General features: G+C 37.4%; 1 protein-coding gene across 1 annotated transcript; it reads right to left on the reverse strand.

Moving 5' to 3' along the window:
• Positions 1–9,674: 9,674 nt before the first annotated feature.
• HSPA2 (heat shock protein family A (Hsp70) member 2) lies at positions 9,675–12,140 on the reverse strand. Its single transcript, XM_026670140.2, has one exon. The coding sequence runs from the start codon at positions 11,932–11,934 to the stop codon at positions 10,027–10,029; it is 1,908 nt and encodes a 635-aa protein (XP_026525925.1). The 5' UTR covers positions 11,935–12,140; the 3' UTR covers positions 9,675–10,026.
• Positions 12,141–18,016: the final 5,876 nt, after the last annotated feature.

The raw sequence follows: 18,016 nt of genomic DNA on the forward strand, positions 1-18,016 counted from the left end.
ATCATACAGATGTATCAAAGCACATTCTTAACACCAATCAGTGTTAAAGCACTTGGATAAAAAACAAGTATTATTATAAAAAATAATGTGTTTTCTTCATAATCATGAACCTTAAATGTACCTTGCTACATATGCTTACAATCTACGACTGCAGAAGAGTTAGAAGGAATGCACATTACTTCAGTCAGAAGAAGGCAAAGTGATTTTAGACTAGAATTTGCCTATTTCTATTCCTAAATTTAAGTCATCATCTTAATGTTCATCACCATGTACATGCAGTATCTGTAAATTTTACAGATACTGTGCAGTATCTGTAAATTTTGCTCAAGCTTTCATTGCTCCTTTGTTTTTGTTCTTTGACTTTTCCTGAGAAGAGCACATTGTTCTTTTGTGTTTGCAGTTGTTATTGCTATTGCCAAAGATATTCTGGAGGTTTGGCAGCAACAATGCATATTTGTTAACAGGCAGAGAAACTGACAGGGAAACAAGTTAAACCTTGTAACTGTAATGAAAGCAAAATCCAAACAGAAAGGTTCCTTCAGCTGCTTCTGCTTGTTAAGACTACAGCATCATGTCAACTCATTAGATCAATAACTGTTAAGATTAATTGAATAAAAATGTGCTCCCAATTAAATATCCAACTAGATGCTTCTTGCACATATTTCCCGGAAGCTAGAGAAAGCTGTTAACTTTGATTCTGGAGGCAATATAGATTTAGTATTTAGTAGCCAAGTATAGTTTAATCTGTCAAAATTTATTTCCCCTTTTAAACTATTCTAACTTTGAGACTACCAATCCTCAGTAGAAAACTTCAGTTTTTAAATTTGCTTTATAAAGATGGTTGTTTTCAAGTATCCCATACAATACATTGCAAACCTTTATAAAGTCCAACTCCTAAGAGCTGTTCAACAATAGCATCACCCAAAGAGGTAGGTGGCTTTTCTTCACTTGATGTCTTCATGCTCTTGCTATGGCAGTTTGAAATTGGGAAAAATTTTAAGTAACAAAATAAAATAGTATATGGGCGTTACAAATTTAGACTATATGTGATATATCATATGTATGTATGTGTATATATACATATACATAAGAGAGATGTCTTTTATTTACTTCTTTTAACATATCATAACACCCAGATGCTAAAGATGACCAACTCCCCTTATTGGCAAAGAAGATATAAAAAGCTATTTTTATTTTCTGGCATACCTATAAACCATCTATTATGAACATTAAAAAGAATACCTGATTTAACTTTAGTTTCAGTAGGGATATATTAAAAAGTGAAACAGAGAAATAATTCTTAAAATTAGCTCTTCTGTTACCTGTATTTACCTTTTACCAGATAATTACTACTATGTGCTATTCTGTCAAAGATGGGCAAGCTTCCATCATAAAATATAACCACACTTTTGTCTCTTTAACCACATGCTGACAGTCCATACACCTCTTCATTTGAATCAAATAGATGCCCATGAAGATATCTCAATTTTGGATAAGAGAAGGCTAGTCCCAACTTCTCAGTTACCTCTTGGATGGATGGTGAAGTGTGAGGCCTAGCACTGTCAAATTGCAGTGAAAATTCCTTTTTGTGCTCCAAGCTTTGTTTAACAATTGTTTCAAAGTTTTCAGTGTTGCAGTGTTGAGTTGATCCTGGTGCCAGGTTCAGAGAAATCCATGTGAATAACACCACCTGCATGCCACAATGCTGCATGCTTTTTTTCCTGCCAAAGCCTGGGTTTTACCTCCCCACTCCACAGGTGAACTTTTGTAATGATATTCATTGGATATTCATTGTTGGATTATAATGTTTCGCTGCCTGACACAATGTTTTGAATAAATTATTTGCCTTGTTCTTCTAACAGGACACAATTGGAAAATTTCAACTCTTGAACTTTCATCTCTGCTATTAACATGCAAAAAATTCATCTTGTACAAAACATTCAGTAGTGAAGACATCAATAACATGACCCATATGTTCTTGTGAAAAGGCAAGCTTGAAAGCAGTTTCCCTTTGAGTAATCCATCAGTTGTTATTAGCCAGTTCATCAACCTGTTTCATGCAAAATGTGTTAGTCCTTGAAACAGGGCTGTCTACATTATTTTTGATCAAACAAATAAGTTCTTATCTATTACTTCCTTTTCATTTCTTGGCTCCATGCACAGTATTCATGTCAACAGTCATTCCCATAAACTACTTGCATTCAGCAGTAAATTTCAGTTGAAGCCCTTTCTCACAGAAGCTTCCATGAACTAAAGTGAAAGAACACATGCTAAAGACATCAATTTCTAGCATATCAGTCTGTTGGAGACTTATAACATTCAACATATTCAGCTGAACAAAATTATACCTCCTTATCAACAGACATTGGAAAGGACAGGAATAGATGGACCATTTATAACTTATCTGGTTAATAAGATGATGTCGGATCTGGCTTTGCAGAGAATATTCATTTAGAATTACCCTGCTGAACTGCACCCTGCTAAATTAGTTCCCAGTAAAGCAGCTGCCATTTATTTATTTATTTCTGTGCCGCTGATTACCTGCCAAATGCTGTCTTCTGTTCTCTAAAAGTAATTCCTAGCCTTAGGAATGGAACCTAAGAATTTTCCCTTACGAAACTCATTCTGAGTTACTGCTCTGTACTTTTCCATTTGATCAAATTGTCTATGCCCTTTGCTTTTTGGTTTGGAAGAGTAAAAGAGAAAGGTTTGTCAGGAAGTGAAATTCTCATAATTGGATTAAGGATGCAAGCCAAGGGTTTACTGTTCTGTGGTCAAATATAATTTGGAATGTTCACAGGGTATGATAAAAAAAAAATCCAGAATGGCAACTACAATAGTTCAAATTAAGCTCTGCCTGTTTTTAAGTACCGTATTTATCGGCGTATAACACGCACTTTTTCCCCCTGAAAATAGGGGGCAAATGATGTATGCGTGTTATACGCCGATATAATGTTAAGAAGCCTTCGGTGAATGCTGCTGGGATCGGGGATCAAGGACACAAATGAAAGAAGGGGAGGGAGGAAGCAACCGAAGCCTGTCCTTCTCTCTGGGTCAGCTCTCTCAGTCGCTCTCTCGCTCCTCCACCAGCACAGGAAGAAACTGCTTCAAAGAAGCGGGGGGGCTTTCCTGTCGCCTCTCCCCCCCCCCACCCCGTCCGCCCGCCCGCCCGCCCGCCCGCAGTGCTCCGTTCTGCCTGCCTGCCTGCCTTCGTTAATGGTTGAATCGGAACAGCTTCGGCTGAGTAAAAGAGGCGAATAGTTATTATTCTCAGCCGAAGCTGCTCCCAAACAACCAGAAACTAAGGCAGGCAGGCAGAATTTTTTAAATTTTTTTTCCTGAAATTTCCCCCTTAAAATGAAGATGCGTGTTATACGCCTGTGCGTGTTATACGCCGATAAATACGGTATGTCACACATGAAAGCATATTTTGTATTTTCAAATCATTTCTCTCATTACTGTCTTGCAACAGATATCCAGAGATTTTAAATTTAGAGAAGCCAACAGTGTTTAGCTTGCATCTTAAAGTATAACGTAAGCCATTTCACACTATAGAGATACTGTTTTGCAAGATTAACAAGACTGGCTCTCTTCAATCCTGCAGGCATGGGAAGGGCTTTACAGAATTTTTGAGTTGAATGGTGAATGACAACTTTGTTTTGTATCAGTCTTCAGCTCAGTAACCTCAGAAAGAACTTAAATTTAGAAAAACTGGAATAACCAGCTGGTCTTTATTTTCTTCTTTGTACAAGGTTTGCCATCCATTTTAACATTGTTGGGAATTTGTTTGTGTCTATCAAGAAATAACCTTTAATCATAAACATGCCATTTGGAGACACTGCTGAAATAGACTGTGTTCAAGCAAATTACTCAGCATTGTATCCTTAATTAAATTTTGACTTTTGCAAACTGTGTATCTTATGCCGAGTACTTTGGGCCTTTCTAATCCTTATTAATCTTTGATCACCACTCTTTACATAATTAAAAATACACACTTGGGAGATGAAGAGCTAAAAACAAAAGTAAATTCATCAAGATTACAGAAAAACTATATTACTTAGATGAGATTTTATCTCAAATCTAGTTTTATTTCATTGCCAATATCTCACTGTTCATAATTTTAACTGTTTGTGCATTTGCTGTAGAAATTGAGCATTAGGATTTTAGTATTTGCATAAAGCATGTATTCATTCAACCGCAAATGCCTATTGTAAGATTATCTACAAGTCTTTTTTAATGTGGTGCCTTCAAATAAGATGCCTTTCACATCCAACAGCCAGAATGGTTAAGAAATGTGTGAAAATGCTTCTTTTAGAATAGTAAAATGTAAGTGACGGTATATTAGTAGCATTGGTGGGATTCAAAAATTCTTACTACCCATTCTGTGGGTGTGGTGTGGCTTGGTGGGCGTGGCTTGGTGGGTGTGGCAGGGGAAGGTTACTGCAAAATCCCATTCCCTCCCCACCCCACTAACCTGCTTTCCAGCTCCGTTCTCCTGTGCAGGGCAACAAAAGGAGTCCCAGCAGATCACTTGGGAGACAGAGAATAGATGGGGGCGGGGTCAGTCAGAGGTGGTATTTGCCAATTTCCACTACCAACCGGTAGTGGTCCAGAACTGGTCAGAACCCGCTGAATACCACCTATGATTACTAAGCATTTTATTTACAGGGAAAGGTTAAAATGATATACAAAAGTGAAGGGCAATTGAGGCAAAGAGAATGTGAGGAAAGAAAAAGAACTCTTCCTTAGATTTGTCAAGATACACCTAAAATAAGTTTAAGACTTATTGCAATGAGTCTTTTGCATCAAAACTAAGAGATTGTCTGGAAACTTAAAAGTATTTATTTTGACCAAATGTATTGTTGACCACAATATTTATCAGTCATGTATAGCAGAGTTCCTCAATTAACATAAGCTTTTGTGGATCACATATGCATGACTGATAAAATATTTTGAAATACTTTACATTTTGCAAAGATTTGAATGTTATAGCAGTGTTTCTCAACAACTTTTAAGAAGTAAAGTGGAGATAGTGGCAGGAAACACAAATTTCAGGTGAAATGCGCTCCTTTAAAAATTACAAGTACTCCTTGCTTAACAACTGTCCTGTTTTGTGACTGTTTGAACTTACCATGGCACTGAAAAAGTAGCTTTACAGTCCTTGAACTTCTGACTGTTGCAACATCCCTGCAGTCAATTGATTGCAATTTGAGCGCTTCACAACAGCTCACATTTAAACAGTCACAGCATCCCACAATCATGAAATCACCACTTGTGAGCTTCACAGCTGGCTTCTGACAAAGTCAATGGAGAAGGCCAGCTTAATTACAGATGAATTGCTTAATGATTGTAGCAGAACTAATGTTGGAAATCAGATACTGTCACATAATTTTTCACTTAATGACCATTGATTAGTGATGGAGTTGCCTGTTCAAATTGTCAAGTCAACAATACAGAGTCAAGTGAGGACTCTGTACTGTTTACAAAAAGGCTTTCCAAATCTCAACCACAAGATCAAGATAGGCAAGGTACCCAAGAACAGGATTCTGGCTTTCTTAACTATGTATTATGTATAAAAGGAACAGCACACAATGATTTATTATTTTAGAAAATGTATATGGCCACCTGTCTTAAACAGCTAATTCTGGGCAACTAACTGACAATATATATCAATAAAAAGCCAATAAAATGGTGTAGAATATAGAGTAGTTAAGAATATTCTTTATACTGTAACCAAAATGCTTCAGAACAATTCATACACCAACAGGGATACTGGCTTCCACAACTCCTGAGGAATCAAATCTTGTCTACCAGAAGTGCAAGAATGTCATGAGAATATTTACCCAATATTCTATTTACCCAAATCTTTCATAGCAAGATTTTAAGATGGTCAGTTTAGAATTGTATCCAGGTGGCTTAATTGGATTTTGAACCTGGTTGAAACATAGCTTTACCTGACGGTACTTAAAAACATCATCTGGCTCATTTGTTGTTGTTTCAGCCTCAAATACTTCTATTTCAGCAATAACCAGTTTTTGATCTGGTCAGAAAAGGTTTTAAAAAACAGTAACAATTACTGGCATGCAAATATGATCAAGCTGGATCAAGCAGCAATTTCCAGGCATACATACAATTAAAGTTTCCTATTAATAGGGTGGACCCTGTGTTTGCTTTTTGCAGTTTAACAACCTGTTTATCCAAGAGTCATGTTACATAGCCACCTTGCTAGAACTGATCTGATCTATACATACACACCTTATGCATACAATAGTTCAAATCTGTTTAAGAATTCAGTGCAATTGATTTTTTTCCCAAAAGGAAACTAAGATAATAAACATGTCAGCTCATGAAGTAGGAATAGAAAGTATTGTAGAAGAGTTTGCAAAAAATGGCTATAAAAGTCAGATATTTTCTTACTTCTAGCAGGTTATGGATCAATATTCCTGTGTTTCTCTGTGGAGAGGAAACAGCTGACTTATCACAATAAGCTGTAATATCTTGAATATGCCACAATTGGCTTCTGATTTAGCACACTGCTCAACCCAACATCTACAGGACTCTCTTTTCTCTTACAGCCCTGCATAGAAGTGGACAGAGTTTTACAAAAACCTTCTGAAGAAAGAATCCTGCTTATTTCATACACATTAGTGAAAAGACACCATACTAGCTCTGTTGCTCCAAAGATAACTTATGAGGCTGCTGTGATAGAAAAAAAACATGCAGGAGCAGGTTAAGATTGAATATTGGAATTCTCTAAAATAAACACACCCCAAAAGCACTTTAATCCTTTTAATTGTAAAACTGCCAATGGTGGCTAAAAGTATAGTAATACCTTGCCATCAATACCCATTTGATTTCATTGTTATTGTATATACACAGAGCAGAGGTGTGCAAGCAGCTTGTCAGAGATGTGAATGGCTGTGGCTACTAGTTAAAATACATATTCTGTAACAAGCTTGAAGTTAGCCAACCTCACATGGCTGTTAGAATTGGGCACACTTTTGAACTAAAACAAATCACCCCAGGCCAGTAAAAAATTGCAGGGTAGTTTTTAAAAGAATAATCCTGTTTCCATATTGTGTTATACTATTCCAAGGAATTGAGAGTCCCAATATAATTTAATAAAACAAGTGAGAATGACAAATTCCAACCAAGTGTACCTATTGCATTTGAAGAACCAATTTAAAGTAGTGGTTAAGGCACCAGGTTACAAACTGGGAGGCCATGAGTTTTAGTCCTACCATAGCTATAAAGTCAGCTAGGTGACCTTGGGCCAGTCACTCTCAGCCCAAGGAAGATATGGTGGCAATAGCAAGCCACTTCTGAAATCTTGCCAAGAAAACTGAAGGGGACTTGACTCAGCAGTTGCCAAGAATTAACAATTTGAAAGAACACACACAAAATCTGCACCTGAAGATTCAAATATGCTGTACATAGGAAAAGACATTGATCTGCCAAATGTTCATGACACATGATCAACTTATCCCTGTATTTCCACTAAAAGAAACTGCATAAACATTGTTGTAAAGAGTACAGAATGAGGACTTGCTGCATTAAACAAACTTGCATTACCTACAAAATTGGGAAACTTTCTCTAAAATGTTCATTTTGCATCAGTTTAAATTTTCTATTTTGCTACTTCCAAGTGATTCTACAGTATGAGGTCTAATCCTTCAATTATCTAACATAGCAATACCTGCTATATATCTACCCTACAGGTGAAGCCTTTCTGCACTATTACAGAGGATCATAGATCTAAAAATTTTAAAATATGTCTTTTGATCTTTTTATGAGATAGCCAAATCCAAGGAAAGATAGGTTTCTTGTACATTTAATAGTGCTGAGAATGCTTTTCTCAGTCATGGCCACTTGCAACTGAAATAAACTTGCTTTTATTAATATTCCCTTATTCATATCCATATTAAATGGCACATGAATATAAATTGTTTTCAATAGGCCCAAATCAGCAGATACAAAAGCATTTAGCATGTTAAAGTATTCTATATTCTAAAAATGTTGGCCTTTAAATGAAAACTTTATTACTATTCTATGTGAATGAATGCATTTTAACCTGGTACTGAATTAATCCATGGGGGAGGTGTCAAAATGCACTGAACCAGAAACTCAGCAAGATTTGTTTACAGAACAGTCAGCCCACAAAAAAAAAACTATGACTGCCACTAACTAAATGTAGGTTAGACTTAGCTAATTTTTTTGCCAGTCTAAACATACTATATGAATAACATCTATAACCAGCTATTAGTTTAATTATAATAGAATATTAATTATACAGAGAAAAGAACTATGAATGTGTACAATATACCCTGCATAAATTTATATTGTTCCAAAACAGCAATTATCCACACCTACATACAAATAAATTTAAGCTGTTATATGATTTGAAAAAGGTATTGGGAATGATTTGTGGAACCCAAAATATTTAAAGATCTTTATTAATCTTCTCTCTCTCATACATTGTCTATCACTGAACAATTTACTCAGATGCTTCAGGCATTTTAGAAAAAATATTAGATTGCCAAATTTTAAAAGATAGCTAGTGTGATTAAGTGTTAAGCTCTAACAGCCAAGTTCAGTCACCTAGTTTCAGTAGAAAATTGTTAATCATGGAAGGGGACTTGCAATTCTGTTTACATTGAATTCCTAACAGCTCCAAATAGCTTGTTTGATCAAATGCTGTGGGAGTTGTAGCTCAGCAACACCTAAGAGCCGAAGTTTCTTATTCAACTTGAGCTATCCTAGCAGAACATTAATAATCTGAATAGATTGTTAAATATGGGTTGACCTCAATAAATAGCATTTTGATTTTCTCATTTGATGATAATCAGAACAATCACACCAAAGGTCTCAAATGGACACCAATTGTTAATAGTTCCTAAGCTGCAGCCCTGAGCACATTTTCTCATGAATTATATCCAAGCATGCATATCTTTTTAATGGTTTCTTAGGTATATGGAAAAGCTAGAATACCTGACTATATTTCAAAGATTTTATTAACCTCAGCTATTTCCCATGTGTTAGAATATCCATGTAAAATGTTATCCATTTAACTTGTCTTTCATCAAGCCACTCAGATCCACTTTCTAAAGCTCAGCTTGAGTTTTTGTCCTATATAATTGGTAACTTTTATGCTGACATGAGCTGTTCAACTGGTTAAGGCAGAAAAATTAATTAGAGAGAAGGTTCTGTATGTTAATGAATCTAGTCAGTCTCTGCTTTTGAAGTTTTTTTTTAAATGTTAAAGCAAGTAATATTTGGATTACAGGATTTAGCAGGCTAGTGCATAATTTTAATTAAAGCAGACTTAATTGCTGCTAATTGGCAAAGACAAAGATGGTACTTATGTCAGAATACATCTGCTAACTAACAAGTAGTGTCAGACTGAGCATGGCAATGTAATGCTAAACCCCCTTCTGCCTACCAAATTTCTGCTTAGCAGTAACTTATCTGTCACTATTATCAGACAGTGCATTCTGAACATTAATTCAAAACCCCATAAAAATATTCTACCTGCAATATCTTTTAACATCAGTACATGATAAAATATTTAACTTCTTGCCCATTATAGCTCTTACCGTCAAGTAAAAGCAACATGCAGTATTCCCTGCATCCTATTAAAAACTTACACTTAGAAAGAAAAGGGAGGAAAGGAAATATATGCTTCAAATAACTTTTATTAGCAAAATTTCAAAATAATCAGACCAAAAAGTTGCCAAAAATAACATAAGGCTTTTTTTTTTAATGTTTAACTCTTTTGAAATGTTCTTCCCTCAATCGTAATGCTCAAGTAGATATTTACAACATTGAACATAAAAACCAAATATCCACCAACTAGCATAGACATCTTAATACTAAGGCAAACATTATCTGCAACAAAATGAGCTGGCAATGCTTTCCAATAAAGTAGAGCAAGATAATACTTCCTCCCTTACACACCCCATGGGGAAAACGCCATGGGGAAAGAGTAGAGCAGATGGCAATTGCTCATACAGTCTAGTCCATGGTATCTTAATCTACTTCTTCAATAGTGGGGCCACCACCTGGAGCACCAGCACCTGCAGCTCCTGCACCCTGGTACAATTTGGCAATGATGGGGTTACAAAGCTTCTCTAGCTCCTTCTGCTTATGCTCAAATTCTTCTTTCTCAGCCATCTGGTTTCTGTCGAGCCAATTGATCACCTCTTGGCACTTTTCAAGCACCCTCTGCTTGTCTTGCTCACTAATCTTGCCTTTCAGCTTGTCATCCTCCACAGTCTGCTTGATGTTGTATGCATAGGATTCCAGGGCATTTTTGGAGACTACTCGTTCCCGGTTAGCCTCATCCTCTACCTTATAATGCTCTGCTTCTTGCACCATGCGATCAATGTCATCTTTGCTGAGGCGGCCTTTGTCATTAGTTATTGTAATCTTGTTCTCTTTTCCTGTGCTCTTGTCCACTGCAGTTACATTGAGGATACCATTTGCATCTATGTCGAATGTCACCTCAATTTGGGGCACACCACGAGGTGCAGGTGGAATACCTGTCAGGTCAAACTTGCCCAGCAGATTGTTGTCCTTGGTCATGGCTCTCTCACCTTCATATACTTGTACCAGCACACTACTCTGGTTGTCTGAATAGGTAGTGAAGGTCTGGGTTTGCTTGGTTGGAATAGTTGTGTTGCGCTTGATTAAGGCAGTCATCACACCACCAGCAGTCTCAATACCCAGAGAAAGTGGTGCTACATCAAGCAGCAGGAGGTCTTGCACATTTTCTGACTTGTCACCCATCAGAATAGCAGCCTGCACAGCAGCGCCATATGCCACAGCTTCATCAGGATTTATGCTTTTGTTTAGCTCTTTTCCATTAAAGAAATCTTGGAGCAACTTTTGGATCTTGGGAATACGAGTTGAGCCACCAACCAGAACAATTTCATTAATCTGTCCTTTGTCTAGCTTAGCATCACGAAGAGCCTTCTCCACGGGTTCAAGAGTACCACGGAAGAGATCAGCATTGAGCTCCTCAAAGCGAGCACGGGTAATGGATGTATAAAAATCAATGCCATCAAATAAGGAGTCAATCTCAATAGAAGCCTGGGTGGAGGAACTCAGGGTACGTTTGGCTCTCTCACAGGCTGTGCGGAGCCGTCGAACTGCTCGCTTATTGCCAGCAATGTCACGCTTATGCTTGCGCTTGAATTCCTCCACAAAGTGACTCACCATGCGATTGTCAAAGTCCTCCCCACCCAAGTGGGTATCTCCAGCAGTAGATTTCACTTCAAAGATGCCATCTTCAATGGTCAAAATGGAAACATCAAATGTGCCACCACCCAAGTCAAAGATCAGTACATTCTTCTCACCTGCTCTGCTCCCTTTTTTATCCAAACCATAGGCAATGGCAGCAGCCGTGGGCTCATTAATGATGCGCAATACGTTGAGACCTGTAATGGTACCTGCATCTTTGGTGGCTTGGCGTTGGGAGTCATTGAAGTATGCAGGTACAGTAATCACAGCACTCTGGACTTTGCGACCCAGGTAAGCCTCGGCTATTTCCTTCATTTTGGTCAATACCATCGAGGAAATTTCTTCAGGAAAGAAGTTCTTGGTGTCACCCTTGTACTCGACTTGCACCTTGGGCTTCCCGGCTTCACTCACCACACGGAAAGGCCAGTGCTTCATATCGGACTGCACCGTAGGGTCATCAAATTTGCGGCCAATGAGACGCTTGGCATCAAAGATGGTATTGTTAGGATTCATAGCCACTTGATTCTTGGCTGCATCTCCGATAAGCCGTTCAGTGTCCGTAAAGGCAACGTAGCTCGGTGTAGTGCGGTTGCCTTGATCGTTGGCGATAATCTCCACTTTCCCGTGCTGGAAAACTCCGACGCAGGAGTACGTGGTGCCCAAGTCAATGCCTATGGCAGGCGCTTTGGCCGACATGGTTGCAGGAACGCGATCAAGATATCCCTCTAAAACTTCGAAGATTTAAATGAAAGTTTTCTGAAGCTGACCGTTAAACACCAACAACGGACAACTTTTAGCGATCTGCCGTTGCGTTCGCCTCAGCTTCCTTTTATAGTCGCTGTGCGCCGGCTTCTGGAATCTGCCAGAAGCCAATCGCCCAATCACGTCATTCTTTACCGATCTCCAACCAATCCCTTTGTATGTCCTTGCCCCTTCTTCCGTCACAGTTAGAAAGTTCCAGAGGAGGCGCGCTCCGACTAGAAGGATTGATGTCACCAACGACCAATAAAGATTCGGGACGCTCTCCTTGGGCGGTCTCGAACCGCCTTTTGGGCGGCCGTTACACCCGTCACTCCAGTGACTCGAGTGGTTAAACTTGTTTTGTATGTTTAAGTTCCTTTCGGGGTTCAACCCTTCCTTTCGCTTCTAGCGGCGCCTGGAAGATTCGGGGTGCGGGGGCGATGTCTACCGGCTGGAGCAGGAAGGGGCCATTGAGGGGGAAAAAATTTCTCTGAGGAAAAAATCAGCTCCCTAGCGGGAAAATGACTGAACTATCGCAAACTTAATCATCTTTAGGCAAAGCAAACTTGAGCCGTCATGTCGAGACCCAGGGCCCAGTCGCAACATTGCTTGTGAGCATATACTGAGTTTGCTTCCCTTCATGCGCCGTTATTATTGACTGAACAGTTTTGGGTCTTCCTTTACATCAAACTAATGTATCAATCACAAACATATTGGTCTTTTTTAAAGCAAGATTCAAGCGGTTCAAGTTTTTTTTTTCAAATATAAAATAATTGTTTTTCAGCCCCTTCAGAATATAAAGAGAGCAAGTTCAAGTGCTGGTCTAGAAGGCTGGAGACAGTTTGTTCTGGGCTTCCCTTGCTGAGTGACTGAGCAGCAGCTCACTCTCCTAGCCCAACCCTCCCAGAGGGTTGTGTAGAGAAAATAGGCAGGGATATTTTGTTTTGAAATAGTTCACCAAACATGTACTTCAAAAAGGTGATAAAATATAATAATAGTGGATATAGGCACACTGGGTGCAATACTAAAAAAATTGGGCAGCATTTAGAAAATCTGCATTGGCAAAATATTTTTCTTTCAATTACAAAAGGCCATACTGCTTGGATCTGCACGAATACTACATGTATACAAATACTAATATGAATACTACATGAAGACATCCTAGGTTCTTGGGAAGAACTCAGTATTGACAGCTGTGATTTCACATTATAGTGCATATATAATAATAATAATAGATCTCAAGTTTACTGATAGTATCTTCAAAAGAAATAAGATTTTTCACACAGTTTAATTAAATGTACTAAATTCTGTACTACAAAGTGTGGCTGATGGCTTAAAACATAAAAGATACTGAAGAGAATTAGTAAATGAAAGACAAGAGGGGATTTTGCATATTGGATGGAAGCCAAGATAGCTAAATAAAACTTTGCTGTTCAAAGAGTGTATATTTCTGAGCCACATAGAAACGGGGAGTGCTTTTGTGTCCCTGGGGTGGGATTTCTGCACTTAGAACATTCTAAACAGGATTCACCCTCGTGTCTTCTAACTGGCACAAACATATCCTGGTAACCATTTTTATGACATGAACTCATGAAACTTTTCATCATAGGCAGCTTAAAGCCATGTTTAGCTGCTGTAGTTTTAAAGTAATATTTCTCTCTCTTTCACAACAGGAGTATTTGCCTAAGCATAATGTAACAGGTTTCATCAACAACGTGGTTGCTGATGGGGTCAGGGACTGAAACTCGCTTAGATCTCATCGATTGTTTTAGACTGCTGTGGGAATGTGCCCTTTATTTCAGTTACTGAGATCTGTTCTCCATTACTATTTTGATTAGGCTAAAAGGAAGAGTGTATATCTGGCATTTCAATGCCTCAGCAAAGATGAAACTCAGAATCAAGATCTATTTAACTACTATTCAACTATGGAATTAGAAAAACTATATACAAAATCCATCTTCCTTCACAGAAACATAATTTTAAAGTTCCTTAACCATTTTGTACACAAGTGAAAACCATTTGGAGTTAATTAAATCTCACAAGTCAGATAAATGGACACGTTGGCATGTAGCGCTAAAATATGGTCAAGACATGTACTTTTTCTAAAAATAATATGAGAGCAGCAAGGACCTGAAGTCAATGGAGTATTGAAGCTACAGTAAGTGGAGGGCAATTTAAAGTAAAGTTAAAGTAGCAGCACTGCAGATAAAGAAATGAGGAAAGAGAGAACAAACAATTGGGGCAATACAGTAATAACTTGTACCATGTAGGATTTAGAATGTTTTCTAGGTTATGTAAAACATGATCATCAAACATAAATAAAATACCTGTCTTTGAAGGAAGCCTTTGTTTGAGTTAACAATTACTATGAATAAACAATAGGGGAGAACCATTGTTTTCTTGTCTTTATACTGTACTCTATACTATATATACCCTATACTTTATTACTGTACCCTATAATCCTCTGGGCACCGAAGTCAGTCATTTAAATATGATTAAATATTATATTAAATAAACAGTTACTTAAAAATAAGCCAGCAGTGCGCTGCAACCACCAAAAAAGCCCTTTTGTGACTTGTGGACTTCAACTCCCAGAATTGCCAACATCGCTGACTCAGGAATTTTGGGAATTGAAGTCCACAAATCAAAAGGGCCATCATTCCCCACCCCTACCATAAGATAAGAATCGCCTCACAGTGAGATAGATGGCAAACACATTTAATAAATAAATAAAATTGTTTTATCAGTGGAATATGGAGTATGCAACTGACAAATCATATAGGAGAGGCAACTTTTGGAAGTAGTCTTGAAGGAATTTAGACCCTATCTTGCATATACTGTACAGCTTCTAAGGTGATGACTGCATGTTTAGTGTTTTTAGAACATTTTGAATACTAAGAGCAACCTCATTCTTTGTGGATTCTTATGTAAATAAATGGCAAAAGAAGAACCTTAAACTTTGCAAAAGAATATCAAATATTCGGAAAAGAAATCATAAAGAAAGTTGTCTCCCAAAACAACCAGTAAGGATGTAATATCCAGTGACAACATATTGTAATGTTTATTGGTCAGCCTCGGACTCTGCAAGTTTGCAAAAGTCACTGTACGCAGCCCGTTCCTGCATTCCAAGCGCCCAGGCCGAGCTGCAGCTGTCCCTCTCTCGCCAGCACCATCTCCAATAACAGCGGCAGCAGCGGGTGGTGGAGCTGCCTCCGTAACTTCCACAGTTTCCGCCGCTGCTGCCGCTGTTATTGGAGACGGCTGGAGCACCAAGGGTAGCAGCAGCAGAGACGCTCGCTCAGCTCTTCTCACGGCCATCCAGCTGCTCGGGATTAAACCAAAACGCAGCGCGCGGCACTCCCAGGTACCTCAAAATCTTTTTTTTTCCTGTTGTTACGGGGATGGGGAAAAGCAGGAGCGACTCAGATGCTGTTTTTGGAGACAGCGCTGGTGTGCGGGGGGGTGGAGAAATTAATTCACCCCCGAAAAGACGTCCTAGCTGTTTTTTCGGGGCTCAAAAAAAAAAAAAAATAAGGCCCGGCCTTATTTTGTGAGAAACACAGTAACTTCAAGATGGCAAACACACACAGTACTCCTTCCTCTTCCTACCTGTATTTATGTTTAGAACGGATAATGAAAGGCATAATGGCAAAGTGAAATTGCAAAGGAAATGGATAATAAAGAGAAGAGAAAGACTGAAGAGAACATTTAAAAAGCATATATGAACTGTATTTTATATTTGTAATTTCCATGTCTGTTTATAAATTCAGCTTAATGTCAAATTCTACAGTTGAACAAAGAGCTGGAGAGGAAAATAATTGTATGGTTTTTGGTTGCAGTGCAAAAACTTCTCTGATGATGAATTTCTAGTAAAACCAGAAAAGAAATGTGATTAGTTCTGTACAGTATGTGCTGAGAATGTATAAGAAAAAAGCATTAAAATGTCATTCTCTCTGAAAAGGGAGAAAAAGAAAATCTTTATCTAAGCAGATTCTTTAAACTTGTTTATTCTTTAAACAAGCGCTTCTTTCCATCACATAGAAGAAAGCATTCACATACACATTTCAGACCACAGGTGTCAAACTCGATTGCATCACGTGACATATCGTAACGTATCATGAAGTTTTTTCCTTTCCGGAGCTGGGGTGGGCATGGCCTGCACATGATGCATCTGGCCCACAGGCCTCCAGTTTGATACCCTGTTTTAGACCATAGTTAATTGATGTTATTTCACATGAAAGTGTATTGTTTTGTTACAAATATAGTCTCTCACTTCATATACTTAAGCCATATGTTGAATGTATCATAAGGAGAACAAAATCAGAAAATAGGAAAAGGGTGTTCCCAATTAAATAATTCTTTTAATTAATTTATGATCCTTTTTAATTTAAATTTTCATAAAAGGTGGTTCACAATCACAAATAAACAAAACCACACTACGGGTGTTTGAAATCATCAGAACAAGGTAAAGTTATATTTTAATTCTTTTGGGGAAGAAGTAATAAAATGACCTTACTAATTATTTCCCATATTATACCATTTTAAATTCACCTTGTGGAGGGAATTGCATGAATTTTAGTAGTAGTAATTTTTATTAGTCACAGACCAGAGCATTTAGTATATATTTTTATATATTGATCATTCTTGAATTTGCTTCAACTTTTTGTCTGTTATGCTAATGTGAAACAGAACTTCCTTGTATGCAATTAATCCAATTACCTTAAAATTGCTATTTTTTTTTCATTTTTGCAAAGCTATTATTAAATTTTCATACTAACCTGATAAAATAACTTCTGCCTGTGAGGGTTCTAAACAATTGATGGGATTTACAAACTTAACTGGGAGTAAATCCCATTATGTTTACTGAAACTTACTTTAAATAGGTTTGTATAGGATTTCAACTTAAAGTTTGGTATTAAAATTAGAATAGCATTTTTACACCTCATATTGGATGTTTTTAGCTCACATTTTAGCACATATGGGATGTTTTTAGCGCATATCCTTTAGAATAACCAAGGCTTTTCAAAACATGCTTGCATGCTGTGTTTATGATATGCAGAATGCCAATATACAATTTATCTCTGAATATCAGATGTTAGACACAGTGAAGGCGTGCAATCTCCAGCAATAAGAAAATCCCATATTGATAATTGTATTATACTAGGTTAGATGAATACTGATATATATGCAGCAGAATACAGTATATAGAATATACAGCAGTTTTTATGTTGTTACAACTTATTTTAATTTGATGACAATTATACCAACTTCATTAAACAAACAAGCATCTAGATTTTTTTTTCATGATACATTCTTTGGAGCTTTCCATTTCAATCAGCTCATTGTTCATTATCTGGACAATTTTCTTTGTGTATTATCTTTACTTGGGATTGCAATAAATTATGTATATATATTTACGATTAATTTTGTGCCTACTCTTTATGTACAGTAATTACACAAATAATGATAACAAAGTTAACATTTTCTTACTGCATATCATTTCCAAAGTAATTTCATTTTTGTTAATTATCCTAATAACTGACTGGTTATACAGTAAACTGGCAAAGTAAAAAACATAACTTACTAATAAGTGTCCTAAAAAGAATGTAGAAAAGGGAAAAAAAGACTGGGATTTGGCCATGGCGTCTCTGCTGTGATGCTGGACACTAGTGCTGGATTGAAGAACATTCACCTTCAAAAAAATCTAGTACTTATTTTCTTCAAGTATATAGTGATTCAGACTAGTCATGCTAACTTGCATCCATCTACATGAGAGTGGAAGGATAAATAAAGCCAGTGGTGGGCTTTGTTAATTAAATCTTGTAATGGGTCACTGTATTGTAAACTAATAAGCACTTTTTGTAAATTAACAGAAAGAAGGCTTGAATACCTGGAGGAGACTACAGTATTTCCAAAGCTGTCTATGTATGTCTGTCTGTCTTGCTTGGGCCATGATTGGGTACACTCAAGATTTTGTGTTTAATTAATAGGACCAGGACTATGGCAATTGTTAAATACTGATTTTTAATTATTGTGA

Source organism: Notechis scutatus, chromosome 1 (assembly GCF_049901735.1).
Source record: "Notechis scutatus isolate UNSWTSFEM ecotype Mainland chromosome 1, rNotScu1.2, whole genome shotgun sequence".
NCBI lineage: Eukaryota > Metazoa > Chordata > Lepidosauria > Squamata > Elapidae > Notechis > Notechis scutatus.